The sequence below is a fragment of the Purpureocillium takamizusanense genome, chromosome 1 (assembly GCF_022605165.1).
Source record: "Purpureocillium takamizusanense chromosome 1, complete sequence".
NCBI classification, from domain to species: domain Eukaryota; kingdom Fungi; phylum Ascomycota; class Sordariomycetes; order Hypocreales; family Ophiocordycipitaceae; genus Purpureocillium; species Purpureocillium takamizusanense.
Window position 1 is genome coordinate 414,061 of NC_063068.1, and position 25,680 is coordinate 439,740.

A 25,680-nucleotide genomic window follows, 5' to 3' on the forward strand; every position below is an offset into this window, starting at 1 on the left:
ATGTTTGCCCAGGAACACGTACACGATTAGAACACCATCTTTCCACGTCCACGGGGTATTTCAAAGGCGCGGTACCTCCATTAGACGGACCGAGGTCATAGTAAGTCGCAGTGCAGACGCTTGTTTTCGGATCGCAGGTCTACAGGACGCGCATCAGTACTGTACTCTCTGTGAATCAGGTAGCAGATGGTAGCTACTCGCACCCCGCACTTGTCGATTGACTTCTGCCAAGGACTCTAGCAACGCAGCAAGTTGCTCATCTGCGGGTGCGGGGTTGGCAATGGCTATGGCGAGAAACGCAACAAAGGCTGGCGTTACCAGCGGCCTCATCTTTACACGTAACAAGTACTCAGGGAACGTGCAAGCCGCACCGCGTTCCTTCCATGAATGTTATATAGATATTGGGAAGACGTGGCCGCCGGAGATGGTCCAGCCGCTAGAGACATGGATTATTCAGGGCTTAGCAACAGCTGTCGAATAGAAACGCACTGACGTCTAGATGAAACAATGCATTAGGTGATGACTTGGAGCTGATTCTGATCAGGTGAACTACATAAATTTCAATGATATGACGCGTTATGTGACACATGCCGTAAGTTTTAGTTAATGCCATACAGGACGCGCAAGCACCGTGTCTGGGGTTGTCGCCCGACCTACATATAAATTTACAAGACGACGTCACCAGCCGACGAGACTGACTTGATTTCATAACTAATTAGCAAAGACGGAGGCACCAACGGGCTGAAACGAACGTAAATATTTTTTGAACTTTAGTGTTACTCAGCCCTCTCCTGGTTAATGTAGTACAAGCTGCGATAGCTTCGTATCATTACGCAACCGCCTGACCGGGCCCAGTGCCTTTCCACAGAGTACGCGACGCGTGGAAGCTCATGTTGTTCGACAATCCGGGCAATTCGTCTCAGCACATGTCTTGCAGGGAAGGATTCATGCCATATAATCCAGCTCGTGGGTCTGTAATCTGTATCATCTACTAGCAGTAAGGCCTTTCGGTGATGGCCCCTGTCTTTTGCTAGGTTTCCGTTGGGGGAGTTATGAGCTGCCCAGAACTTGGCATTGGCCTCAAATTATTGTTTTTTAAAAAAATTCAAAAAATTCAAAGAAATTACAACGCTGCTCCAACTCCGTCCCAACGCGACGGCACTTGCCGTTCGTCCCCCATACTACGTTAACGTCTCGAATTCAAGGCCGACGCCATCACAGCGCCGCAGCAAGCCCATGGCCCGTGATCTTGGTGGCTTGGTGCCTCAGGAGGACTCCAGGACCTGTCGTTTCTGCAGGCCTATCCCTGCGGCGTAAAGACGTGGCGTCTTCAGCCCTACGCCGGCTGGACATTGATGTTTCCCTCCCCTCCTATGGGCTGTGCTTGGGGCTGCTTTTTTTGGGGTCATGCCACCACCGGCGCCCATCATCAGAGGGAGAGATGGAGGGAGGGAGAGAGCTGCTTTTGGGTCAGGCTGCCGAGACCATTTCTTTCCCCCCTACGCCTGGCTTCATTGGCGGTACCGTTCGCGCCTTGCCGCCGGGCGCCGACTGGGATTCTAGACCGAGCCTGTGGGATGCAATGGCAGGGCACATGAGCCTTGCACACGACGCACGATTGACGGGGGAGGGGTGGTCTCGTTTCTTTTTATTTGCATGGTGACGTCGGCCTCCAGGCACGGGACTTGTAATCAAGACAGTATATGGGAGCCTGATATTCTTTGCTACTAGCTTGGGGAGGTAGGTAGGTAGGCAGATACAGTGACACCAGCGACCCGTGTGCATGAAGATTGCTCCTGTTTAGCTCTCCATGGCGATGCTAACCAAGCATCTCTCAATAGCAAAAGGCCTTGTTGCTCGTCATGTTGTAGTAACATGGATTGCCGTCCCAAGCGCACTGCTTGAAACCCGATGGGAGTCTTTGTCAACTTCCAAAGTCTCATGTCGAGTATGTATGCAGGGGCCAAGGAAGTTGAGGGAGGGGGAGGGACTTGTGCTGGACGCCGTAGAAGGTGGACGTACCGGCTTCACTGGAGCATACGAAAATCGTTCTGGGAAAAGAATGTAAGGGTGGTCAGGGGGCAGGTCGCTGCTGCACTTGGCGATCAAATCTGGCGCTTTAATAACAGGTCTCCGAGGGATGCCGAGCTCGACGTGCGGCCCAAACTGCGGGGCGTGGCATTTTTGCGTGTCGACCTTGCAATGCTTTGAACAAGTGCCAGGAGGTGTCAGAGGACGGACTCCCCACGGGTGTAACTCATGTTGAGAGGCATGGTCCCAGACAATATAAGGCCGTGGAAGAAACTTACACCGTGCAATATGACGTGTGTCCGCTCCACTTTCTGGGCTTTGGGTTCGCCGGGCATGTTGGGGCTGGGCTGCTTCAAGTCGAACGGCGTACGTGGGCGACTGCAGTGCCAGTCTGGCAGTTCCTCGTAGATTGATGTGAAGATTGGATTTTGTTGGGCCCTGGTTCACGATATATAACCATTGATGCTTGCCCTCGAGCAGGCCGAACTACATCGGCCCTACGTGGCAAATCCCTCATCTCATAACGCAAGTGTTTCAGCATTTGGCCGAGCAGTTGTCTAAAGAGGGGTTCTCCAAGGCGACCGCATTACCAATACGTATACTGTACAGATCGGGCTATCAGAGCTCATCGTAGATGTGACGCACATTTATCGCGAGGCACGCGCACGACGCCGCGAGAACCCCAAGCGCTCGTACAAAGTCGGAGGGTTTGGGGGCGCACGATGAGCCTGCCTGGCCATCGTCAGGAGGCCGCCTGACATGCGTCACCATCGCATTACACATAGAATGAGAGGTGAGGTCAGATATAACGGCGTCGGTCGGCGTCTGGCAATCGCGATTGAATCTTGCTTCCTGATCTGGAAGGGGCGGCGGCGGGGGTGGCATTTCTTTATATTTGGCTCTTCATGTGAACGGCGCCCGCGCCCCGTCCGTCCGTCTGTCCGTCTGTCTCGTCCAGATGAGCCGCCCGCGCGCGCGACGGAGCGGCCGTGCCTCGGCCGCCGTTCGCGCCATGAGTCCCAGGAAACGCTAGCAGGCGGCGGCGGCCCGCGTCGGCGACGCCGAAATGGCGGGACGATAGTCGGCTCAAGCAAGAACCCCGGCGTGCGGGCCCGCATGCATGTCGGCATTCCGTGGTGGGGGAAAGGTGAAAGAAGGGGGGGATGCGTGTGTGAAGTGGAACGGATCCATGGATGAGCCTCAATTGTTTGGTACTGGCATGGAGTGACGAGGGACGGATGGACTGCAGGCCGCAGTGGATGCAGTGGACTGCAGTGGACTGCAGTGGACTGCCCAACTGCACTGAACTGCCCGCAGTGGACTGGACTGGACTGTAGGTAGCTTACCTACCTATAGCAGTTGCCGGGGGGCGTCGGCGCGACACCCGCTGCGAGCCGCCCTGCCGCAAGCTCCACTCCCATGTGCTGGTGCTCCATTGATGCTCCACGATCAAGTCACCGGCTGACGGCGCTTCACCGCCATGCCGCGGCGTGGCAGTGCTCTCGTCGCCGACAAAACGGCGGACCGCCCGGCGCGTCCAAACCCTCCGGGAGCGCAGGGGCAGAGCAGCACAGCGGCCGCCGCACATGATGCAAGTCGGCCCCATGCCATGGGGCCTGCAGGCCAGTTCCTACACACAGTCGCCGCCGCTCGCCCCTTGATATCAGACAAGGCCGATGGCGTGCATCCCGTCGGTCGCCCGGCCGCGCGGGCTCGCTGCGTGCGACGACCGACGTGGATGATGGTGGTGGTGGTGGTGGTGATGATGAATGATGATGATGACGATGGTGATGATACGACACCTGGGGGATAGTGGGGACTCATGGGCGCGGCATCTAGCCTCACTAGCCGAGTTGGTCGCCATTCTTCACGGATTGCCTGCCGGGAATTGCTCTACAAAGCACATGCCGTGTGTGCAGGAAAGCAACCTACGCACGCAACGTTGGATCCAGGGAGCACGCACGGGGCGGAGACTGGATGGATAGATGCCTACTGATGAGCATATCACGGCCCGAGGGAGGTCTCTCGGTGAGCGCTGAGGGTGCAGTGTTTCGCGTCGCCATTTGACTCACGGCATCAACGGCGGGCTGTTCGCGTTACACCGAGAATCTTCCAGACGTCCGCCAGACGGAGTCACGGCAACGCACCGCGGAGTCGGACCATTCGCTGCCCCGACACCGAGACCACTTGGTATCTGCTTCTTGCCGTCATCCGTCACCCCGGCGTTGAAGCTGCCGGGAGAGAGAGGGAGAGATGACGGTGGGGGGGGGGTTCGAAACAACTTCCAGATTCTAGATTTGGGGGCCGTTTTTTTTTTGGTGGCTCCTCCTCCCAACCAAACGGAACGGCGTCAGAAAACAGGATGGGGATGGGAGGGGTTGCCGGGAACACAAACGCCGCCGCCGCCTCCTCCTCCTCTGAGTCCTCTCCTCTGGTCTGGTGCTCACCACGGGGGTCCTTGATGTGCCCTAGCTAGGTAGGTAATTTGGTTCGCTCACGGCGTTCCCTGCACGCAGTATACTTTGCACGTAGCGGATGACATGACATACACATACATCATACATACATGACGATGGCGATGCTTGTTTTGTGTGCGTGAGATTGGGACGGAGAGCGGAGACGATTGGGGCCCGGCCTGCGGAGTTGAGAACCTTGAGACTTGTGGATCATCATGTCCTTTGTCTCTCACACTCACTCACTCACTCACTCACCTGTTACATAGTACCCACTCACAGGGAAAGGGCGCGCGCCGCGCCTTGGTTTCCTCTGCTGACAGGTGCGTCTCCGCCTCGTAGGGCTGACCGGGGAGTCCGCGCGCCGCGCCAGGCCTGCACCACCAACCTCGTGCGGCTACGTAGTCCAATGTTCCAGCAGATGCTCCCGTCATGCAGGTCTAGCTCTAGCCCCGAAGAAGCCGCTGCCAACCTCTTTGGCGGCCGGTGAGGTGCGTCTATCCTGTACCAGAGTAACCAGACAGCGTCGTCGTCGTCGTCTTGGTTCCTACCGTGAGAAGACAGAGAGAGAGAGAGACAGGGCGAGAAAACCAGAGAGCCTAGAGAAAGCCACAGCCAAGCAGGCACGCGGCGGCGCATGGAGGGCGGCGTGCAAGAAGAGTAGCAGCAGCAGCAGCAGCAGCAGCAGCAGCCCCCCCCCCCATTGACATCTTGAATCACTTTGGACCGTTATCCAATCATCACCAGCCCTCCTAAACTGCACACCCCCCTCCCCTTCCTCCCTTGGCTGGCGGGCTGGGCGGAGGGCCATCGCGGAGCCAATGGACCACGGCCTCAACCTCCCAGCTGAGCGCGGAGTCGCAGAGACCCGGTGCCTTGGTCGCCGACGTGGTTCCTGTGTCCCAACTCCCTATATCCGCCGACGCCCCTCGGCTCCAAGAAAAAAAACGTGGCTGCGCTCAGCCCCATGGACAAGGGGGCGGACGACGAAGACGACGACGACGATGGTCGACGACAACCGTGTCCACGTTTTGACTTTGTGACCCTGCCTCACTTTTTTACCAACCTGCCTGCCTGTCCTCCTGCCTGTCTTCTTCCTGCCAGCCTGTCTGCCTGTCTGCCTGTCTGCCTCCCACCCATTTCCCCAGAAGCCAGGCTTGGCCAGACACACACACACACACACACACACTCACTCGACCCGACACCCCCCTCCCCCCCCGTCATGTGTATGTACGACTGCCGAGATCCCCGGCTACTACTAGCTAGCATGCAGTCGTGATGGGATTATGGTACTCGGCTGCTCGTTGCCTGTAATAGCACACTACATTCATGTGTGTGCCTGTGCCTGTGCCATCGACCTCAACTGGGGTCAGGCCACATAAAAGAAGGCGGGCGGGCCCTCCATGCCTTCCCTCGCACGTACTATACTTAAGTCCGGCGGGCTGCTGCGCGCTGCATCGTTTTATTCTATTGGACCGGCATGTAATACAACAGGCTGGCCCTGAGTTGTTTTCGAGGGTCCCCCTTCCACGCACACACGCACACACACTCACTGGGGGGGAGCGTCATCCGCCGCGGCCTGACTCCTGCTGCTGCTACCTACACCTACCTTGCTTCCACCACTCCGGACGATACTACCGCCACCACCACCAACTACCACGCAGACGCACTCACAAACCAGACACACACGCCGCGCCTGCCTACCTGCCAGCCTGCCTGCCTGCCTGCCTGCAACCCTCCCCGGCACCAACACAAATACGACCTACATACCCATCCATATCCCAGGGTCGCGGCACAGAAACTTCCTCGGCCCTTCTAACTCCTTTTTCTTCTCTGCTTCCCGAAGCGTTGTATTCTCCTCCTGCAGGCGCCGTGCATTACTATTCCATGTTGCTGTTGGTGCTGCTGGTGTGTTGTTGTCCCTGTCGTCGTCTAGTTGCATACTAGACATACAAGCCATGATGAGTCCAGACATGTTGCTGTCTGGCACTACCGACTCGGAAAGGCACGTGCATACAAGACTTCTTTTTTTCCATCTCCCCGCTGCTCTTTGCCCTCCAATTCTGTCTAGTCTAACTCAGGGAATAGGACCACGTCGGGGGAACCCATGATGACCACCTTCGCCGTGGCCAAGCAGAAGCGCGCGACGCGCGCCAAGTTTGCCAAAGTACGCACCGGCTGCGTGACGTGTAAGTCGATGTGCCCTTGAGCTCCTCCTGTCTTTGATCTTGCCCGCGAAATATTGATGCTGATGCTGTGATGATGTGCTGACACGTGGCAGGCAAGTAAGTCTCTCCGTACTGCGACGGATGCTCGCCCCCCCCCCCCCTCCCCCCTTTTCTGACGAACCGCCGACCGGATGCTAGGATACTAACCCCGTGCTTCTGTGCAGGCGGCGACACGTCAAATGCGACGAGACGAAACCATGCTGCAAAAACTGCCTCAAGTGGGCAGGATATTGCAGCGGCTACGAAAGCCCCGAGTCTCTCCAACAATCAGGGTCGTCACGGTCGCGGGCAGCATCCTCCTCCTCCTCTGCCTCCCAACGGGCAAGAACAAGTCCCCCCCTTCACGCTGGTCAACCACCCCCGACACCATCATCGTCCCACGGAAACAGCTGGACGGACGACGCATCATCGGTGTCGAGCGCCGCGTTCTCGACCATGGCCCCCAGCCCTCCAGAATTTGGCGGCGTCGAGCTGGTCTCCGCTAGCTACCTCGACAACGCTCCTCCTCCTCCTCCTCCTCATCATCATCACCATCATCGTCCATCGCCACCATTCTATCCGCCACAGCGCCAGCAAGCCGCGGCCATGGATTCCACCACAGTGGTTTTGGATGACGCGTTTTGGAAGCAGACGATGCCGCACCTCGTACGGGAGAGCACGGCGGTGCGGTACGCCAACATAGCCGTCCACACGCTCATCTTTGCCAAGGGGCCGACCATTATACACTCGGCCGACGGCCACCACCACCAACACCAACACCATCAACAACAGGATTATCCGCCGCCGCCGCACCAGCAGCACCGCCGGCCGACGGCAGGGCCGCGCCAGCAGCAACACAGTGTCCGAACGACGGCCGACCACTACGGTCGCGCGCTGACGTGCTACGGGCACGCGCTGCGCGAGGCGCGACGCACCACGGACCTGCACGAGGCCATCTTGTGCGCCGTCTTCTTCGTCATCTTCGAGACCATAAACGGCGACCAGGTCGCCGCCGAGGCGCACCTGCAGAGCGGGCAGCGCATCCTCGACGAGCTCTGCAGCGGCGGCGGCGGCGGCGGCAGTTCGGACTCACGGACGACGGCGACGGCCACGACGAGGCCAAAGTTGAGGGGCATGCTTCGCCATGTGCTGCAGTTCCTCGCCGTGCAGGCGCGCGACTTTGACCGCTCGGATGACATTCGGCATGGTATCCCGCTGGACGAGATGCCGTGCGAGGCGTAAAGGACGAGACAGTGGAAAGAAAAGAAGAAGGAGAGAGGATATTCGTGGCATTTATCTGCCCCTTTAGTCGTTGCTGCATTGTTCATGCCAGAGTTGCATTGCCATGTTGCGGCTACCAACTAACACCTCCAATGTTACTAGATTTCGTGGCCCTGTGCTAGGGCCGAATTTGCCTCTTATATATCATTATACTATTATGTACGTCGGTGCTGCATTGCGTTACGTTACGTCGCATCGCGTTGCATACTTTTGTACGAAGTAGTGTTACATTGCATCCAGTCCGATTCAGGACAGTCCCGTGTTGGGCTCCGTCTCTCTGTTGGGAGGTCCGTCTCGGAGGCGATCCGGCGCGCGCACGCCCGGCTCCGGCCTCTGGCCTCCAGGTCCGGCCTCCGGGTTCGGTGCCTTCTCGGGGGCAGCACCGGCTCCCGGACTGCGTCTGCCCGGAAGCAACAGCAACAGCGGGGCAGCGAGGGGTTGACAACTTGGCGTACGATACGTAGTACGTAGGTAGTAGTGCCACACAGTTCCTAACGTAACAGGTACAAAGAGACCTCTCCACCTTTGGCAAACCGTGCGGGGCAAGAGGGCGCGGTTGATGATCGAGCGACTTACAACCTCGCCATCTATCTCTACCTGCATACATCTCAGACACCGTAGTTCTCTCCCGCCACATCCCGTTGGACCACGTCAAGTTGAGCTCCCCCAAAAAAATCCTTACCGGACAGAACACTGTCACTCACCTTGGCAGCCAGGGCCTTTCGCTGAAATCTGGTGTCCTGGAGAATCGCAAAGTAGACGACCCAGCTCATCCAACAGACGACACCACCACCACCACAAACCATGGCCTCATCATCAGCGCTCGCTGATGACGCGGGCTTCGTCCTCACCCACCCAGATGCCGACGAGCAGGTCCGCACATGGACGCACACGCATCCGTTCTGGGGCCCGTCCTACCCCCTCGACGTCTACCTCGCGCGCGAGAGGGAGCTCCTCACCGTGCCGCTCGCGCGAGACGGTGGCATGGCGTAATGGATCTTGACCACCACCACCGCCACCACTACCGGGGACACCAACAGCAGCAATAGCGGTAACAGCGCCAACAGCAATCGCCGCCGCCCCGTCCTCTCTTCCTGCGAGACGCTGCGCAAGCGCGCCCTCGTCCGCGCCCCCGGCGAGTCCACCGCCCGCGACGTCTACGCCCACGGCGTCGCCAGCGTCTTCACCTACCCCGAGTCCCGCCGGCAGGGCCACGCCGCCCGCATGCTCGACCTCCTCGGCAGGAAGCTCGCCGACGACGAAGCCCGCCGGCCCGGCGACGCCGCCTTCTCCGTGCTCTTCTCGGACATTGGCAAGACCTTTTACGCGGGGCTCGGCTGGGCGCCCTTTGAGAGCACTCACCTGTCGTTGCCCGCCGCCGCTGCTGTGGGCTCGCCCGGCAAAGATGCTGCTACTGCTGCTGCCAGTGCCCGCGGCGAGCTTACGAAGACGAAGACGGCGGCGACGACGACGCCCATCACAGACGAGAACCTCGAGCCTCTCGTGGCCCTCGACGAGAAGCTCCTCCGCGAGCGCATCGCCCTCGACGATGCCGCCCGCCCCACCACCAAGACGCGCGTCGCCATCCTCCCAGACATGAACCACATGCGGTGGCACTTTACCCGCGAGGCGTTCATGTCGACGCACCATCTTGGCCGCGCGCCCGCCGTCCACGGCGCCCTGTACACTAACCCCTCTGACGGCTCTCGCGTTTGGGCCATCTGGGCTCGCGTCCACTCCGGCGGTACCACAGACCTCGCCAAGAACGTGCTGTACATACAGCGCTCCGTCGTCGAGAATCCGGGCATCTCGGACTCTGATCTGACCCGCGCCTGGCGTGCCATCCTCGAAGCCGCACGGGCAGAGGCGCACGAGTGGATGTGCACTCGGGTCGACATGTGGAACCCCGATGAGAGGACAAGGCGTCTCATCATCGAGATGGACGACCTGCATGTTAAGCACATCATCAGGGAGGAAGACAGCATCGCCAGCCTACGGTGGTTCGGCGACGGGTCTGTTCAAGACATCGAATGGGTCGCAAATGAACGCTACGAGTGGTGCTAGGCATTGCGAGTTCATCAAAACATGCACGGCAAGTCACACCAGCGGCAATAGACATTAGATTCATCATCATCCATTCATCTATACTCCCTCCCGCCTTGTGAAAACCAGCCATGTGCCCTTCACAGACGAAAATCACCAAACACCCCGAGTATGCCAACTCCAGTACATTTCCGGCTCAAACGACGCCAAAATGCTCCGTCGCTTAGTAGCTGCGTCCAAACATGACCCATTTCTGCGCCTTGCCCTTGCACTCGGGGTTGAGGCAGGCCGTTTCGCCCGGCACGAGCTCGTCCCCAGTGGGCTGGTCGAAGGGGATGCACAAGCTCTTCATGCCCATTGAGGGAAGCTTTTGGTTGTCGGGGAGATCCGGGTGCTCGTCAACCCGCGTCGTCAGCTCCTTGATGCGGTCCTCGCACTTGCCGTCCAGGCAGAACGGAATTAGAACCACGTTCTTGTCGTCCAGAGCAGGGAGTACATCTTCCCACTTGGTAATCTTGAGCCGATGCTCCCGGAAAGATGCCTCGGCCTTGTTGTACATGTCCTTTTGAATCGTCTCCAGCAATTCAGGCACCTTGGTGCCAACCTCGGCGATGGGGAACACGCCCTTCTCGCCAGTGTCTCGTCTCGCCCAGCTGACCACCTCCTTAGCGGCATCCTTGGGGCCGAATTCAATCCGCAGTGGGACACCCTTCAGCTCCCAGTCATTGAACTTCCAAGCCGGGGTATAGCCCTCTCTCCAGTCAGAATCGGCGCGGACGCCCGCCTTCCTCAGCGTTTTCCTGATGCTGTCAACTTGCTCCTCGTGCTTCTTTCTGTCCTCAGGAGTAGTGCTCTTATTGATTCCGACGGGAATGAGAATTGTCTGGATCTTGGCAACGCGAGGGGGAAGAACAAGCCCCTTGTCGTCGCCATGAACCATGACCATGACACCAATGACGCGAGTCGACAGACCCCATGAGTTCTGCCACACGTGGACGTGCTGACCCTTGTTTTGCGGGTCCTCCACAGTGATGTCGAACATCTTGCTGAAATTCTGGCCCAGGCAGTGGGAGGTGGCGCCCTGAATACCGCGGCCGTTGGCAGGCACGTATCCCTCGACAGTGGTAGTGTAGTAGCCACCAGCAAACTTCTCGTTTTCCGTCTTGGTGCCGCGAACGACGGGGAGAGCGAGGAGCTGCTCGTAGACACCAGCATACAGCTCAAGAATCTCCAGCACCTCCTTGCCGGCGAGCTCTTCTGTCAAGTGTGCTGTGTGGCCCTCCTGCCACAAGAACTCCCGCGTTCGAAGGAAGGGAGTGGTCTGCTTGGCCTCCCATCGCACGACCGAGTTCCACTGATTCAATCGCAAGGGAAGATCTCGATGGCTGCGAATCCACTTAGAGTAGTAAGGGTACATGACGGCTTCGGAAGTGGGACGAATCGCAACCGGGACCTCGAGATCCTTATCGCCGCTATCGCTGTGTGAGCCAGGGTCCAAGAAGCCAATTATCCCGGGGTTGCAGGGAACAACTCACGCCTTTGTGACCCATGCCAGCTCAGGGGCAAAACCCTCGACGTGGTCCTTTTCCTTCTCCAAGGACTTGGCGGACAGGAACAGCGGGAAGCTGACCTCGTCGACACCCATCTCCTCGATGTGGCCACTGAACCACTTGCGAATCTCGCTCCACACATGCATGGCCAGAGGGCGCAGGACGAAGAAGCCGGAAATTTCCTGGTAGTATTCGACCATGTCGGACTTGAGAACAACCTCTTGGTACCATGCTGGGAAATTCTCCGCCTTCGAGACGGTGATGCCGATAATGTCGTCAGCCTTCTTGCCGCCGACAACGGGGCGTGCGGTCTTCTTCGCGGCTTTGGCGGCCTTCTCAGCGGCGAGCTTGGCCTGTTTCTCAGCCTTCTTCAAGGCGCTCTTGGAGGGTTCTACGGCACCGTCCATAGTGGCGACGTATCCGATCTCGATCGCGATAAGTCGAAAATGGGAGGGAAAGGATGCGGACTCGGAGAGGAGGCTCGCAAAGCTCGCTCTTTAAAACGAAACGCTGGTGCAGTGTATGTGAGTCAACTCGCAGCCCGAGGAGGGGAGCTGTCGTCGAGTCGCTGCAGTGGGAGCAGTCAGGCCGAAGAAAGGGTATTGTCAGGGCGAGGAGGTGACTCGCACCGACTCTTTTATCGGGCTCCGGTGTCGTTGTGGTTGTGGCGGCTGCCCCGCCACGCGCCTTCCCTATCGGTAGGAGGGGCAATTGGGGCCACGACAAAATTTCAGGTCACAGGTGAATCAGCCAATCAGAACTGGAGCCGCCCCAGGGTCTCGGCGCCCTGGCCTGGGCCGCTTGGGCTTCCATGGGTAGCGGCGGCCCTGCTGGCTGGCGGAGCGCGGGCAGCGCCCTTCACTGACCGGACCAACTGTCCGAGGCGGTGGTCACCGGACACACAGCGCAGGGGGGGCTCTCCGGCTCCACCGACGGGAAGAAGCACGGCTGGTTCCCCTGCTGCTGGCTGTCGCCGCCTCACTGGCCCGCGCCACAAATTCCATGGTTCCATCGCAAAAGGGAGAAACCCCCGGAGCTGGAACAATCCGAGCTTCCGGCGAAAAAGTATCGAGGGGCAGTCTGCAGCGCAACTGGAGCTACGCCCGCCAGCTTGTGGAGGCTCCTATCCCACGACACAGCTGGGCTTTGAAATTCCGCACCAGAACGACGTCGCATCACCGCCTCTCCTCGACACCGTTCACGTCGCCTGAACACCCCTCCGGACGACCACAGCCATGGCGTCCATGTTCGAGCAGCCCCGGAACGGCACCCTGTTCCTCGGCGGCCAGAAGATCTCAGGCTCCGACATCCGCGACCAGAACGGCAAGCAATGCAGCTCCAGTGCAGGCTGCTCACGCACGCTAACATACTTCCAGTGCTTGCTACTCAGGCGATCGCAAATGTGGTCAAGAGCTCTTTCGGGCCCAGCGGCCTCGACAAGATGATGGTGGACGACATCGGCGTAAGCAGATACCCCCGCGAACCCTCGCATCGCAGTCCAACGGAGCTGTCCCTCACACGCAAAACCAGGATGTTACCGTAACCAACGACGGCGCCACGATCCTCAGCCTCCTCGATGTCGAAGACCCCGCCGGCAAGATCTTGGTCGACCTGGCTCAGCAGCAGGATAAGGAGGTTGGCGACGGCACCACCTCCGTCGTCCTCATCGCCGCCGAGCTGCTGCGACGCGGCAACGAGCTGATGAAAAACCGCATCCACCCGACCACCATCATCACCGGCTACCGTCTCGCCCTGCGCGAGGCCGTCAAGTACCTCAACGAGAACGTCAGCATCAAGGTCGAGAACCTCGGCCGCGAGTCTCTTCTCAGCATTGCCAAGACGTCCATGTCCAGCAAGATCATCGGCGCCGACTCTGACTTCTTCGCCAACATGGTTGTCGATGCTATGTTGGCTGTTAAGACGACGAACAACCGAAACGAGACAAAGTATCCCGTCAAGGCCGTCAACATTCTCAAGGCCCATGGCAAGAGCACTCGCGAGTCGATGCTAGTTAAGGGCTACGCCCTGAACTGCACCGTTGCCTCCCAAGCCATGCCCACCTACATCAAGGACGCCAAGATTGCCATCTTGGACATGAACCTGCAGAAGGAGAGGATGAAGATGGGCGTTCAGATCACAGTCGACGACCCGCAACAATTAGAGCAGATTCGCGCCCGCGAGTCGGGCATGATCCTCGAGAAAGTGGACATGATCCTCAAGGCCGGCGCCAACGTCATTTTGACAACTAAGGGTATTGACGACCTGGTCCTCAAGGCTTTTATCGAGAAGGGCGCCATGGGTGTGAGGAGATGCAAGAAGGAGGATCTGCGCCGGATCGCCAGGGCCACTGGCGGCACACTCCTCAGCACCCTATCCGACCTCAACGGCGACGAGCGGTTCGACCCGTCTTATCTGGGCTACGCGGACGAGGTCAGCCAGGAGCGCATTTCGGACGACGAATGCATCCTCATCAAGGGCACCAAGGCACACTCATCCGCGTCATGCATTCTGCGTGGCCCCAATGACTTCACGCTGGACGAGATGGAGCGCTCTGTGCACGACTCACTCTGTGCCGTTAAGCGGACGCTCGAGAGCGGCAGCATTGTGCCTGGCGGTGGCGCCGTCGAGACGGCCCTCCACATCTACCTCGAGGAGTTTGCCGGTACCGTCGGTTCGCGCGAGCAGCTCGCCATCGGCGAGTTCGCCCAGTCGCTACTCGTGGTGCCCAAGACGTTGGCTGTCAATGCCGCCAAGGACGGCGCCGAGCTCGTCGCCCAACTGCGGTCACGACACGCCCTTTCACAGCGCATCCAGGAGGGTGACGGCAGCGAGGACGAGAAGACCATTGCCCGCAAGAAGGGTTACAAGAACTACGGCCTGGATCTCATGCGCGGCAAGGTCGTCGACGAGCTCAAGCTCGGCGTCCTCGAGCCCAGCATCAGCAAGGTCCGGCAGCTCAAGAGCGCCGTCGAGGCCTGTATCAGCATCATGCGCATCGATACCCTCATCAAGTTGGATCCGGAACAAAGGGAGGATGACGGACATGGCCATTAAGCCGGTCGTGCGTGAATCGTGGGCTGGGGTTGTATGCCGGGTAATAGATGTAACTACCTACATAGAACTGGTGCAAACGAGAGGTCAGAACTCTGTATCAATTCGTGTCTGTTGGCGGCCTATGTTTATTAATTCCGACCATTTATGCCCATCAGCGCCACATTTTTCACAGCGGCGAGGCAAACACACGGGTTAACAGTTGTGAGTATGTATATTGCTTGACAAAAGAAACTGCTCCGCCCTCGTGGTGTTTGGTAGAACGTTGTATTTTTTATACAAGCCGCGTATTCCACATCTAAGGCAACAGGAGTGGCGTCCACCGAGGACGCGGCACCTTTCCGTCCTCTTTCCCTGGCCCCGTGACCCGCTCATAGCCTTCCTCGATGAATCTATCTTCTCGTCGAATCGATGTAAAGGCCCCTCCCCTTTCCCTTTGTCTCCCCGTTGAGTATTCGTACAGACTCAGAGATACAATTCCCGTTCACGCTTTAACCGACGACCAGCTTGCCGTCCTCCGGGAAGTCGTACTCGGGGATCTCGAGGTTGAGCGGGGCAGGTCCCTTTCTTATCCGGCCGGAGATGTCGTAGTGAGAACCGTGGCAAGGGCAGAACCAGCCACCATAGTCGCCGGCCTCACCGATGGGGACACAGCCGAGATGCGTGCAGACGCCTGTCCCTCGTTAGTATCTTCTCTCGCGGGATTCCAGGCGCCATTGTGGTATGCTATATGCACCACCCCGCGCCCGCCGTTGCCAGGGTTAGAGAAACATACCCAGCATGACCAGCCACTCGGGCTTCTTGACGCGGTCGTCATCGGACTGGGGGTCACGGAGGGAGGAGATGTTGACCTTGTTGGCCTGGTCGATCTCGTCCTGGGTGCGGTGTCGGATGAAGACGGGCTTGCCTCGCCACTTGATAATGACCTGTACGGGAACGATTGATTAGACAACCGACGTGCTCGAGTCGATACACCCGCGTGCGGGAAATTCTACTCACGTTCTTGCCCTCGGGAATGGCATTGAGGTCGACCTCAACCTTGGCCATGGCCAGAACGTCGGCAGACGCGGACATGTTGACCAGGAACTCTGCGCAGACGTGCATCAGCAAACCCCGTCCATTGATCGGCGATTAGATATATCCGATCACCACAGATCCACGTCGCGCCCTTCCAATGGCTCAATGGATCATTCCTCCCGAAGATACCAAAACATACCCTGAACGGTGCTCTTGGCGCCAGCGGCGGTCATGGCGCCCATGGCGCCGACCATGAAGTACGAGAAGAGCTTGTTGGAGCCCTCGCTGTTCTTGGACATGTACTTTCCAAAGTCGGGGATCTTGTTGCCCTTGGATTCGTTGCCCTTGAAAGGGCTCGTGTACGAGGCGCTCGCAGCGCCACCGGCCGGTCGCATGGCCGTGGTGCTCAGGGCGGCGGCGCGCACGGCGGCCGGGTTGACGGCGGCGGCCGAGCGCAGGCACAGGCGCGAAGCGGTCGATAGGGACGCCATCGTTGTTGAGGGAGTGGAGGAGGGCCGGGTGTTGCGAGGCTGGCTTCGTGATTGAGGTCTTTTCCTCCTATGCGGGTGGGTGGTGGCTCCGTCGGCTGTGACGATTGCCTCTGGTGCCGAAAGTTTTGGACGCCTGGGGCTGGTGGCCTCAGGCTACCAACCAGCTCGCGAGCTCCGAAATTGACAGCCCTTCATTGGCTGCGTGCCACCACCGCGCGCCTTTCCCGGACTCTCCCGGGGTACGTACCTTTCCCTCGATCTTGCAGCTGATGCAAGCCAGGACTCATGCCTGTGGTAACACCAACTGACCAACTGCTCATTCACCTAAACGCCAGACACAGAGCGATACGTAAGGGAAAGCATTTTGTCTAGGTCCGATCACTCGTCATGATACAATTGTCTACATAACTCTCTCCGATTGCCACCGTTCTGGTTTCCACCCGAGGTTGCCGGCTACTAGTGCATTCGTCTCAATTCCTCAACCATGTTACGCATTTCTTCAGCGCTTGGTCCCAGGCCTTCACAGACCAGCTCTTGCTTTCCTTCGTCGAGATCCAAAAATCTCTCAACCATCTCTCCGTCAACAAAGCGATACGGGCCTTCTCCTTCTCGGCTTTGGTTTCTGAACGCCCGCCACAGGTCAAAGCTTATGTTACCTGGAGCATAGATGTAGTCTTGGAGCTTGCTTTGAAACGTCAAAAGTAGGTCTTGATACTGAGGCGATATGTCTCCAAACAGGTACAGCGTGCCATCAATCTTTCTGCTTGTTAGCATTGCGATTAAAAATGTGGTGACTCTGCGCTTACCGATCCGAGGAACGCCTTCGGAGATACAATGGCGGATTCGCTCGAGGCGACGTGCAGCCTGCGTATTCGGTTGATCTGCTCCCCAATATTCATCTCGCTCGTGATTTCTAGACGTCGCTGGTCTTGTTCAGTCGGAGCCTCTTGATTGCGCCTCAAGACAATAATGTTGCCCTGTGCATCCGCCTCCAGCCATCTATCGCCATCCAGATGACAGACTGATGTAGCCCAAGCGGCCTGGTAGTGCCTCGCCCTTTCTTCGAGCTTCGCCCGACTGCCGTCTTGTGAGGGGATAAATTCGACCAGAGCCAAGGACTGCATGAGGTCCACGACGCCGATCATGTTGCCGGATATGTCCAGATCCACGGGAAATGACGCTGGCCTGTAAGCGGCTACCTTCTGTAGCGACCCAGATGCTGTGGTCTCCTCGTCGTAGCTGTACACGACAACTGTTTTGGATAGTCCCGCGACAATGTAGTCGCCCATGACGCCCAAACAACGGCAAGCGCCCTTCAGGTTGTGTGACACTATCTGATACACCTGCCGATCGTCCCCGACACCGAGGATCAGGATTCGGCCACGGGTATCGCCGTCTTCAGCAATCTCGGTATCGGTTATGAAGCTTGTGCCGACAATGAATCGCTCCGCGGGAGTGCCGCTGCTGTCAGGCAACTCTGCACGAATGACGCATTCAACCATTTCTAGCGAGGCGGAGGCGTTTAATACGAACGGGTCGCCCAATTCTTGAAAGATGATTTCGTCGACAAGCTTGAAGGTACTTGTGATGATCTCCTCGTTGTGGATTAGCTCCTTCTTTATGCAACCTAGGCCGAAAGCTCTCAAGCCTGGTGAATATGCTACCCGACGGACCGTTTCCTGCACCGGCAGTGATTTGACATGCGTCAGACGCTCTTTGTCGATGCGACATAGTCGGATGTGGTAGTCTGTTGATAGAATGATCGAATTGGGGAACGCCGCTGAGTCAAATGGAGCCACAAATGTCGCATCGTCGGCCGTCGTTGCCGAGTAAATGACGCGGCCTTCAGCGCTGTAGATGAGGCTGGCATGCTCCGTCGTTGCGAAAACACTGTATGTACCATCATCTTGGGGGAGAATATGCAGCCGCGCCGGGCTGCTCCCCAGTATTACGCTTTTGCGCCCTGACAAGGAATAGCTTTCGGTCGACACATTGAAAGTGACCACGTTTCCGTCCTCCAGGGCGATCAACAAGGTAGGGCCCGCAGTCCCAGGCGGATGTAACTGAACCAAGGCAATGTCCCTCGGAACAGAAGCACTGTCTTCTGTCTGTCTAAGCGATTCGCCCTGAAGAGGCTTCAGGGTCGCCAACTCCACGACAGATATGGTGCCAGACGACCACCACCCCACCACCCCAAGGTTTTCAGGATCTCTTGCAGCATGTAAGCATGAGATCTGGTCTGCGTGGCCGGATATAGCGTCGTGGGAAGCTTCCTTCGTCGTGGCGGCCAGATTTTCGGAGATATTCAGGGAGACTAGTGTCGAGCCGTCCACGGCCAGCAACGCCCATTTGGCATTTGCAGACGCTGCAGTAATGGTCTTCCCTTGCGGGACATCCCATGTTGATACCGCAATCCCACTTTCCGAATCCAGCAGAGTAACCGACAACGGCGTGATTTGTAGAAGTTGCCCGCTGGGGATATTTGTGACCAGCAGCGTCTCTTGATCCAATGTCAAACCTTGGAACGAGAACACCTCTTCTATGCCTCCGTCAGGATCGAAACAGAGAACACGTGATTCTGAGATAAAAGATATGACCAGCGTGTTAACCGACGCAGAGCCGTGCGATTTTAAAGAAAACAAGCCTCTCGTGCCTGGTATCTCATCCAGTATCCCTTCGTCCTCCAGGCCGACGCCACTTCTGATGCTGCGCAAGCTCCCATCACGGTACGCACCGCATCCGGCGACAATCCTTGCCTGTCCTGAAGAGAAGGCGTTGCCAAGCTGGCTATCGCCTTCGCGGTTTCCCATGTCCATTATAGCAAAGTCAAGAATGGGCGCGTTGTTCGACAGTGCTTTGACGGGGATCATGGTTCGATTGTCCACGTCTACCTTCAGAAGCTGTGAGTCTCCATGGTGCGATGCCAGAAAAAGATTGTTGTCGCCCATATAGACGAGTGTCGAGGCCCGTGAGGTACGTGCAGTGCCATCTGGGGAATTCATGGGGGCCACGCTCATGCCAGTAACGACCACGCCCGTAGCTTCAAACGTCGTTTCTATCGTCAGGAGGTCCATGCGACCATAGTCGTCAGCCAGAAGGTAGCGCATGCCGTCGTACTCCGCCCAGGCAACGTATATCTTCGGTTCCTTGAGGGGCGAAGAGACGCTCGAGTAGGTGAGACTGTCGAAATAGGTCAGAAGCGTTTCGCCCACAACCAGGACGCCGCCCAGGTGTGCTCTAGCTCCGTCGTTGTTCCGTACGTGGTATCTCTTTTCCTCGACCACAGGTACGGGGATCAACATGGAGGCATATGGATCCTGGATCACCTGGTCCAGTTCCCGTTCCCGGTGCGGGTCGAACTTGGACACCTCTCCGCCCTTGTCATCTTTTGTCAGTCGATACACGGCAATGCGCGCCTCTTCCTGGTCCAGTTGCGTCTTGTATAGGAAAGCTATCCGAGGATGGCCCGTTCGGCTGTGAAGAAATGTGCTGGCCTTCATCCACAGCTCCGTGAGGCGAACCTGGTCAAGCGCGACCAGTTTTGTTGTGGCGCCCTTTCGCGTCGGCAGCCGAAACACGTTCAGAACGCCCTCCCACAGATGCATGGCCATGAACTTGCCTGTGGGATCGACAAGGCATTTATTCTGGCTTTGAGACTGGCGCATATACTGCTCGGCACCGTCTTCGATCGTTTGCTCTACAGTGTCGAGCTGCTTCGTGGCAGGGTTCCATGCGACGTTGAAGTATTGTAACCTGTCGGTTCCGATGAATAGAAGGTCGGTAGTCGCGTCCTTGGGCTGAAGGCGTTGAAGCATCGATATGGTCCCGTAGATAAGCTTGGTGTGCAGGCAGACCATCCCATCGTCGGTCAAGCGCCAGATTTCCAGCCGATTCGCCTTGCTGAATGTCGACAGGTTAGGAATGACAGTAACAGGCTTCTCGTGCGTGCAGCGGTACTCACGCCAGAACAAGATCCTCGTGCTCCGGATCGAGGAACCGGATGCGAAGTGCATGGCGCACGCTGGTCGGCTTGTGAACCGGCGCGACGTATGACATGGTGGCTGTGCGAGGAAATCAGGCGTGATTGCCAGATAAAGAAAGGAAGAAGCGATTCTGCTCTCCGGGAGAGCTAAAGTCCTTCATGCCCGCATCGAAAGCGGTCACGTTTCGTTGCAATGTCGTGCGTCACCGAGCCGGAGTTAGCAGGGTGGAGGGGCGTGAGCTCCGGCAGCTCCAATTGTGCCAGTGCCAGTGGAGGGATGGAGGTCAGCATTGATACGCCGGTGGCTGACGATGAAGGTGGAGCTTGGAGCACCAACTGCACTGGCCGGGAGACCAGTCGCTCACTAATAGCCTGGAACGCTACCAACCGTACCACCCAGCAAGCACCATAGCACTCCATAACCGCACGCTATTAGCGCTGCTAGGCAGGTACATAGTCGCGGGTCTGCCCTTGCTGTTTCCATTCAGTCCCAGTTCACATCAAAGGCCTCTAAGCTACCCTATTCGATGGCGAACATCTTATGTCGTGCCGCCGCATGTGCATTTGTCTTCGCACAGAAGCATGCGCCTCATTTGGTCTCAGCGCCGGACCTGTCGCCAGTTGCTCGCGCTTCAGACTCGTGTCATGTACGTCGCATTGAGGGCATACGCCTGCCAGCTGTTGGATATCTCAACTCCCATTGCTCGCAAGAAATACGGAAAGAGCAAACAACTCGTACCTGCCATCGGACTAGCGATAATTACACACGGATTAAACGCAGCATAGACCACAAATATTTGCCAAAGGTACATAATAATCAGTGAGGCATTAGGGTTTGCCCCAATGACCAAACCAGTGTAAGAGTGCGACCATCGTTGCGGTCACTCCGATCCTGAAGCGCATCGTTCCGCGACGAAACACGCACCATGGGATCTGTCACTGAGATGGAGTCCGCTTACGAGTACGGCCGTTGCTCTGGATGTTTTCGAAACCATCAACTACCACCATTCTCCCTTCGCAGCCACACAGCGTCTATTCAATCCTCGACTACAACACCAGAGTCCCAAGGTCACGACCACGAACCAAACCTGCGGACCTGGTCTATCCCTCGTCCAAACATACAACCGGACTCCGCCCCAGATGGGCAATCCGACGCCCCTAATTTGACACCGCGAGCGCCTCCGATTCTGCCACGGTTTTGCACAGTCAAGAACGTCACCTTGCCTGTGGATGACCTCGATCTTGGCTCACTTCCGGAGAGTGATTTCGCCGAGTATGCCAGGTCTGTTGCATCTGTGCGGACTTGCCTCCTTCGCGAGGCCTGGCTGCCCCTTTGCCCTGTCGCGGTGGAAAACGATGAGTCTTTGGCATTTCCAGCAGCCTCCACGAGTTCACATCTGGTCTTGCAACAGCAATTAGCAGACGAGGCGATTGAAGCAGCTGCTGATGCAATGACACCCATAAATCCGAATATGGGACTATCACTGGTCCGTGAGCAGAACTGGAGCCTACCATCCACCCACTTCACATGAGACTCGCATGATCATCGCTTACCAAAGAAGCAGCCTCCCGGCCGACCGATATGTATCACACCGCCGCTTTCTCCTGTTTCCAGCTCTGAACCGGCCTCACCATTCATACCGGGACCAGACGGTAGCATCGTTGACCTCGTGTCTGAAGCAAGCAGTCCAGTTCCGCCTCTGGTGCAGCAACTCCAATCACAGCTGCGCTACGGAGGTCTCGATTCAGACGTCGCGGCCCCGCCTACCACTGTTACCACATCGCCACTGCTGACTTGTCTAGACTACGAGTTGGGCCAAACGTCGATCGCTGACCTGATTGTCGATGTACCTTTGTCTGCTGTGAACTCGGATCCTCCCTCTGCGAACGAAACCTTGACCGCAATCCGACTTCCTGTTATGCCAGATAGTTCCGATTCGACTTCCCACGAAGAGATCTGCGACAAATACTTTGACGACGCGCTGGTGACCTTTCTGGACAGTCGTCGTTCCGAACTCTCCGCCATACTTGATCATGAACAGCTATGCTCCTACGACACCAACTCACGTATCCCAGTGCCGTCTGTGGACACTGAAACCCCCGAGGCACAGGGGCCATTTGATACGTGGACAGCTAGACAGCACCTCTCCAAGCTCCTCGTCGGGTCATACGCACTGATGGGACACCTGGTGACTAGCATATCGCAGACTGCATTGCTTGACAGTGAGCTGAGATGGAATCCACTACCGCGTGGTGTTGGGAAGTTAAGTCTCCATGAAGAGTTGACTCAGGCGTCGGCGAGCCAGCAGGACGACTTTCTCGAGGATCGGCCATGGATACAAGTCCTCACAATGCGCGACTCGATCAGAATCAAAGCGACAGAAGACCCAGAGCCGGAGTTGTCAGATGTTTCAGAACCTGCCACCGACGATACACTCGCCTGTCACACAACGGAAACCGACATTCGACAGCTCCCTTTAGACATTTCCCGAGCTGTTCCTCAGCAGCCAACAGGATTTCCGACTGTTGGGCATGGTGAGATTGTTGACGACAACTGCCCGCGAAGCCTGCACGCCGAGGACATCTCAAGCACCGCTAGGCTCTTGAACGACTTCATTGCCTTGCGGGGTGTTAAGCGGCGGCGGCTATCGGGCTCAAAAACGCTGGGACAAGGCCCAACTCGACAGGCCGCTCAGCCGCAGTTGTCAGCGACTCGCCATCGGCAACAGTCAGTGCCTCAACATCAGAAAGAGCCGAGGCGAGCACCGCAGCCTGTCTTCGAGATACCGGACCAGAAAGGGCCCTGCATTGTGTCACTGACGCTCGATCGATCCATCATACGTCAGTTGGAGACCTACTTGCCGCCGGAGCTCTTGGTCGACCGAGACTTCTCGTTGCTTGGCGCTGATAGACCTTTCCCCGAAGCGGGAACTCAAGGCCAATATGACTGCTTGGCTGCGATAGACGCCGATGTATGCCTGACACCAACGATGGGGCTTATAGCCACGAGCCTCGTCAAGGTTAGGCAAAAGCCTCTTCCAGGGTCACAAGGGCGCGCCCCTCTTCGGGACCGGATATACAATGCCAGTCTCAAATACGAGACTTTAATCGTTCTCGTTTCCGAGTCGAATATGGCGGGCGAGTTTAGCGGTAGTCTCAGCCCGTCCGACTTGGCGTCGTACGCCGACTTTGCTCGCTTTGCGAATAGCCTTTGTACAAGGGTACCGACATTTCTTGTTCCAGGCGCCAACGGCACACTTGCGCAATGGATTCTGGCCTTCTTGTGTCATTGCAGTACAGGGACAGCCAGTCTCGCAAATGTCATCACTTTGGAAGAATCACCCTGGGAGCTTTTCTTCCGTCGAGCTGGGTTGAACGCCATGAGTGCTCAAATCATATCCAAGTCTCTCCTTGCGGAGTATGGAAATTCTGGCCTTGCAGAGTTCCTCGACTTGCCGATGCAGATGAAGATTGCAAAGTATGGCACCGTGCTAGGAGGGCATAAAGCGCTCGCCAGATGTAGCAGGCTGCTGGGTAGGTCCTGGCTTTGACAGGGGCCGACACGGGATTCATTGCGTAGATCTTGGCACTTTTGCTTGTTATATGGTAACAGCACTTGCGACTTGGCCATAGCAGGGGATCATAGCCCACTGAGCCGGCCCAAGAAGACATCTACTACCCGTTCTGGGTATACCGTATATCCTGTATCAGTTCTTTATGCACAGAGTACAGTCGTGTATCAAAATTGCCGTCGTGGAGCAACCGACGGCGAAGAGAAATGTCGCTTCGAGTCGGCAACTTAGCACAACTGCCACAACGGCACGGGCAGACTCCCAAAGGAGGGCTTTGACAGGTGGTGACCTTGATGCAGGCCAACGTACACGACCTTGCACGAGTTGCGAACAACAACGGACCGTGATGCAAGGCCGTAGTAGTCGGAAATGGAGTGGGTGAGCCAGCGCCTGAGAAAGAGCGCGTCAGCTTGTGGTGGACAGACAGGGATGGGGGATGGGGGTACGCACTTGAAGGCGGCGTTTTCGCCCTCGCCAAACGAGTCGAAGACGAGGCCCGAATCAACAGTCTCGTGCTCAACTTCGCGCCGGGCCATTTTATGCCTCGCCTCCCGCTTCTCCTTGAGCTCCCTCATCGCGCTCTTACGTCCGACAAAGACAATCTCCTCGTCCTCAGAGTCCAGCTCGTCGTCGGTTTCGATGCTGTCTGACCGCTGCTCTGTCTCGCCCCGTCGGCGGCGGCCTTGCTCGTCGACGAGGTATTGCCGCACGGGATCTTCGAGGGATCGCACCCAGCTCCGGATGACCGGGTTGCGCTTGGCCGACTCCCTCAGATCGCGGGGCACCTCGCCGACACCCAGGCCGGTGGCGCTGCCGGCATTGCGCTGCTGCTTCTTGCGGGCGGCCTGGAGAGCCGACGTCTTGTCTTCAATCCGCTGCCGCACGCCTCGGTCCCAGAACTGGGCGAGCTGATATGGAACGCGGCGGACGGGGTGAGCCGGACGGACCTCCCAGTCGGACGGCAACGGCGGTTGCACGTTTGGAACCCCGATGAGACGATCTGGACACGCCCGCTTCATGTCAGCGGCCATTGGGGCAGGCGGCTCCCAGGGGGGTTTTAAGAATTGCGCGCAGCATCATACCGTTCTCCCAGCGACGCCGTTGCCGGCTGCCCTCCTTGCCTCGGAGAAGAGCGTCCCGCTTGCGCTGACTGTCCCGCGCAGACGGCGGCCGCCGCGGGACGTCTGGCGTCTTCGACCGGGCGGGGTCAAGGGCGCGAGCCTCGGTCTTGACCGTGACCTTGCAGTCGTCGATGTTGATGGCGAGGGGGGTGCCGGTGCCGCGGGCGACGGGGGAGATGCTCAACGATTGGAGAGCCTGGATCGTCCAGGCGTCGATGTCAATGGCGCCATTGGTAACGGGCGTCGAGGGTGTCTGCGGCGGCAACTGGTTCGACACGAGTTCCTCCGGCGGAGGCACGGCGCTATATATGGCCATGGAGGAGGGCGGGAGACGCGTTAATCGAATTATTGACCGCGACGGGGATGTGCTTGACACTCGAGGGGCAGCACCCTGATGCAATGGATGGCAGGCGCAGGGTGCCGGGCTGGCTCGAACGCGTGGCGAGCCTTTGGTGGACGGCAAGTCTGGAGGTGCAACTTGGTAGGTGGCAATGGCCGGGCGCGGGGTTGACTATCAACGGGCGCGTTACGGAACGATAGAAGACAGTTTGATGACGGGCTCCATGGCCGGTCGGAGGCGAGACGCATCGATGATTCAGATGGGGGGGTTGTGGGCGGAATCTGCCAATCAGGGGTCGAGCGCAACGCATGCGGGCCCGTTTGTGGACGACGCTTATCTTTGCCGGAACGCCGGCAGGGGTCGCATCCCGAGTCATCATCACTCACTTGCTGTCAATCCGGTGAGCGGGGAGAGAGACACGTATCGCTATGCTTCTACGCAGCGCGCATAATGAAGACTGGCCCGGCCAGTTGACCATTGGCATGCTGCATCACGATAAAGGCCGTTTCGGTGGCTAGTAAGCACCTCTCTCGCCTCGAAT

At 57.8% G+C, this 25,680-nt stretch overlaps 9 protein-coding genes across 9 annotated transcripts; 4 read left to right on the forward strand and 5 right to left on the reverse strand.

Annotated features, from left to right (window-relative positions):
- Nucleotides 1–1,659: 1,659 nt before the first annotated feature.
- On the reverse strand, nucleotides 1,660–3,036 carry JDV02_000146 (uncharacterized protein). The gene is made up of 2 exons (XM_047980921.1): nucleotides 2,310–3,036; nucleotides 1,660–2,205 (listed from the first exon to the last, which is right to left on the reverse strand). Exons 1-2 carry the CDS (start codon nucleotides 2,364–2,366, stop codon nucleotides 1,861–1,863), a joined length of 402 nt encoding a protein of 133 aa, XP_047836879.1. The 5' UTR covers nucleotides 2,367–3,036; the 3' UTR covers nucleotides 1,660–1,860.
- A 2,763-nt stretch (nucleotides 3,037–5,799) lies between these two features.
- GINS2 (DNA replication complex GINS protein PSF2) lies at nucleotides 5,800–8,065 on the forward strand. Its single transcript, XM_047980922.1, has 3 exons — nucleotides 5,800–6,489; nucleotides 6,573–6,677; nucleotides 6,877–8,065. The coding sequence occupies exons 1-3, from the start codon at nucleotides 6,443–6,445 to the stop codon at nucleotides 7,931–7,933; spliced, it is 1,209 nt and encodes a 402-aa protein (XP_047836880.1). The 5' UTR covers nucleotides 5,800–6,442; the 3' UTR covers nucleotides 7,934–8,065.
- A 711-nt stretch (nucleotides 8,066–8,776) lies between these two features.
- JDV02_000148 (uncharacterized protein) lies at nucleotides 8,777–10,036 on the forward strand (the record flags this gene model as incomplete). The annotated part of the gene is made up of 2 exons (XM_047980923.1): nucleotides 8,777–8,961; nucleotides 9,040–10,036. The coding sequence occupies 2 exons, from the start codon at nucleotides 8,777–8,779 to the stop codon at nucleotides 10,034–10,036; spliced, it is 1,182 nt and encodes a 393-aa protein (XP_047836881.1).
- Nucleotides 10,037–10,076: 40 nt separating this feature from the next.
- JDV02_000149 (Proline--tRNA ligase) lies at nucleotides 10,077–12,184 on the reverse strand. Its single transcript, XM_047980924.1, has 2 exons — nucleotides 11,551–12,184; nucleotides 10,077–11,487 (listed from the first exon to the last, which is right to left on the reverse strand). The coding sequence occupies exons 1-2, from the start codon at nucleotides 11,970–11,972 to the stop codon at nucleotides 10,239–10,241; spliced, it is 1,671 nt and encodes a 556-aa protein (XP_047836882.1). The 5' UTR covers nucleotides 11,973–12,184; the 3' UTR covers nucleotides 10,077–10,238.
- A 450-nt stretch (nucleotides 12,185–12,634) lies between these two features.
- On the forward strand, nucleotides 12,635–14,758 carry cct1 (chaperonin-containing T-complex alpha subunit Cct1). Its single transcript, XM_047980925.1, has 3 exons — nucleotides 12,635–12,888; nucleotides 12,942–13,027; nucleotides 13,096–14,758. The coding sequence occupies exons 1-3, from the start codon at nucleotides 12,801–12,803 to the stop codon at nucleotides 14,617–14,619; spliced, it is 1,698 nt and encodes a 565-aa protein (XP_047836883.1). The 5' UTR covers nucleotides 12,635–12,800; the 3' UTR covers nucleotides 14,620–14,758.
- Nucleotides 14,591–16,203, reverse strand: RIP1 (ubiquinol--cytochrome-c reductase catalytic subunit rip1). The gene is made up of 4 exons (XM_047980926.1): nucleotides 15,833–16,203; nucleotides 15,616–15,704; nucleotides 15,392–15,542; nucleotides 14,591–15,289 (listed from the first exon to the last, which is right to left on the reverse strand). The coding sequence occupies exons 1-4, from the start codon at nucleotides 16,122–16,124 to the stop codon at nucleotides 15,108–15,110; spliced, it is 714 nt and encodes a 237-aa protein (XP_047836884.1). The 5' UTR covers nucleotides 16,125–16,203; the 3' UTR covers nucleotides 14,591–15,107.
- A 269-nt stretch (nucleotides 16,204–16,472) lies between these two features.
- On the reverse strand, nucleotides 16,473–20,405 carry JDV02_000152 (uncharacterized protein). Its single transcript, XM_047980927.1, has 3 exons — nucleotides 20,086–20,405; nucleotides 16,931–20,024; nucleotides 16,473–16,880 (listed from the first exon to the last, which is right to left on the reverse strand). The coding sequence occupies exons 1-3, from the start codon at nucleotides 20,178–20,180 to the stop codon at nucleotides 16,581–16,583; spliced, it is 3,489 nt and encodes a 1,162-aa protein (XP_047836885.1). The 5' UTR covers nucleotides 20,181–20,405; the 3' UTR covers nucleotides 16,473–16,580.
- A 213-nt stretch (nucleotides 20,406–20,618) lies between these two features.
- On the forward strand, nucleotides 20,619–23,873 carry JDV02_000153 (uncharacterized protein). Its single transcript, XM_047980928.1, has 3 exons — nucleotides 20,619–20,912; nucleotides 20,963–21,593; nucleotides 21,672–23,873. The coding sequence occupies exons 2-3, from the start codon at nucleotides 21,033–21,035 to the stop codon at nucleotides 23,655–23,657; spliced, it is 2,547 nt and encodes an 848-aa protein (XP_047836886.1). The 5' UTR covers nucleotides 20,619–20,912; nucleotides 20,963–21,032; the 3' UTR covers nucleotides 23,658–23,873.
- Nucleotides 23,413–25,357, reverse strand: JDV02_000154 (uncharacterized protein). The gene is made up of 3 exons (XM_047980929.1): nucleotides 24,761–25,357; nucleotides 24,129–24,678; nucleotides 23,413–24,068 (listed from the first exon to the last, which is right to left on the reverse strand). The coding sequence occupies exons 1-3, from the start codon at nucleotides 25,113–25,115 to the stop codon at nucleotides 23,906–23,908; spliced, it is 1,068 nt and encodes a 355-aa protein (XP_047836887.1). The 5' UTR covers nucleotides 25,116–25,357; the 3' UTR covers nucleotides 23,413–23,905.
- Nucleotides 25,358–25,680: the final 323 nt, after the last annotated feature.

What these genes read in the sequence shown, in the direction of transcription:
- JDV02_000146 (XM_047980921.1), bottom strand. Translation starts at nt 2,366, where the DNA reads ATGCCCGGCGAACCCAAAGCCCAGAAAGTGGAGCGGACACACGTCATA. An exon ending in CACACGTCATATTGCACGGT is followed by an intron (nt 2,206 to 2,309) that starts GTAAGTTTCTTC and finishes ACTTGTTCAAAG; the next exon opens with CATTGCAAGGTCGACACGCA.
- GINS2 (XM_047980922.1), top strand. Translation starts at nt 6,443, where the DNA reads ATGATGAGTCCAGACATGTTGCTGTCTGGCACTACCGACTCGGAAAG. An exon ending in GGCACTACCGACTCGGAAAG is followed by an intron (nt 6,490 to 6,572) that starts GCACGTGCATAC and finishes CTCAGGGAATAG; the next exon opens with GACCACGTCGGGGGAACCCA. An exon ending in ACCGGCTGCGTGACGTGTAA is followed by an intron (nt 6,678 to 6,876) that starts GTCGATGTGCCC and finishes GCTTCTGTGCAG; the next exon opens with GCGGCGACACGTCAAATGCG.
- JDV02_000149 (XM_047980924.1), bottom strand. Translation starts at nt 11,972, where the DNA reads ATGGACGGTGCCGTAGAACCCTCCAAGAGCGCCTTGAAGAAGGCTGAG. An exon ending in CTGGCATGGGTCACAAAGGC is followed by an intron (nt 11,488 to 11,550) that starts GTGAGTTGTTCC and finishes ACACAGCGATAG; the next exon opens with CGGCGATAAGGATCTCGAGG.
- cct1 (XM_047980925.1), top strand. Translation starts at nt 12,801, where the DNA reads ATGGCGTCCATGTTCGAGCAGCCCCGGAACGGCACCCTGTTCCTCGGC. An exon ending in CGACATCCGCGACCAGAACG is followed by an intron (nt 12,889 to 12,941) that starts GCAAGCAATGCA and finishes ACATACTTCCAG; the next exon opens with TGCTTGCTACTCAGGCGATC. An exon ending in TGATGGTGGACGACATCGGC is followed by an intron (nt 13,028 to 13,095) that starts GTAAGCAGATAC and finishes ACGCAAAACCAG; the next exon opens with GATGTTACCGTAACCAACGA.
- JDV02_000152 (XM_047980927.1), bottom strand. Translation starts at nt 20,180, where the DNA reads ATGTCATACGTCGCGCCGGTTCACAAGCCGACCAGCGTGCGCCATGCA. An exon ending in CACGAGGATCTTGTTCTGGC is followed by an intron (nt 20,025 to 20,085) that starts GTGAGTACCGCT and finishes GTCGACATTCAG; the next exon opens with CAAGGCGAATCGGCTGGAAA. An exon ending in CGAAGGCGTTCCTCGGATCG is followed by an intron (nt 16,881 to 16,930) that starts GTAAGCGCAGAG and finishes ACAAGCAGAAAG; the next exon opens with ATTGATGGCACGCTGTACCT.
- RIP1 (XM_047980926.1), bottom strand. Translation starts at nt 16,124, where the DNA reads ATGGCGTCCCTATCGACCGCTTCGCGCCTGTGCCTGCGCTCGGCCGCC. An exon ending in CGCCAAGAGCACCGTTCAGG is followed by an intron (nt 15,705 to 15,832) that starts GTATGTTTTGGT and finishes ACGTCTGCGCAG; the next exon opens with AGTTCCTGGTCAACATGTCC. An exon ending in CGAGTGGCTGGTCATGCTGG is followed by an intron (nt 15,290 to 15,391) that starts GTATGTTTCTCT and finishes AACGAGGGACAG; the next exon opens with GCGTCTGCACGCATCTCGGC.
- JDV02_000154 (XM_047980929.1), bottom strand. Translation starts at nt 25,115, where the DNA reads ATGGCCATATATAGCGCCGTGCCTCCGCCGGAGGAACTCGTGTCGAAC. An exon ending in ACGGCGTCGCTGGGAGAACG is followed by an intron (nt 24,679 to 24,760) that starts GTATGATGCTGC and finishes GGGCGTGTCCAG; the next exon opens with ATCGTCTCATCGGGGTTCCA. An exon ending in GGCGAAAACGCCGCCTTCAA is followed by an intron (nt 24,069 to 24,128) that starts GTGCGTACCCCC and finishes GCTCTTTCTCAG; the next exon opens with GCGCTGGCTCACCCACTCCA.
- JDV02_000153 (XM_047980928.1), top strand. Translation starts at nt 21,033, where the DNA reads ATGGGATCTGTCACTGAGATGGAGTCCGCTTACGAGTACGGCCGTTGC. An exon ending in CGAATATGGGACTATCACTG is followed by an intron (nt 21,594 to 21,671) that starts GTCCGTGAGCAG and finishes CCAAAGAAGCAG; the next exon opens with CCTCCCGGCCGACCGATATG.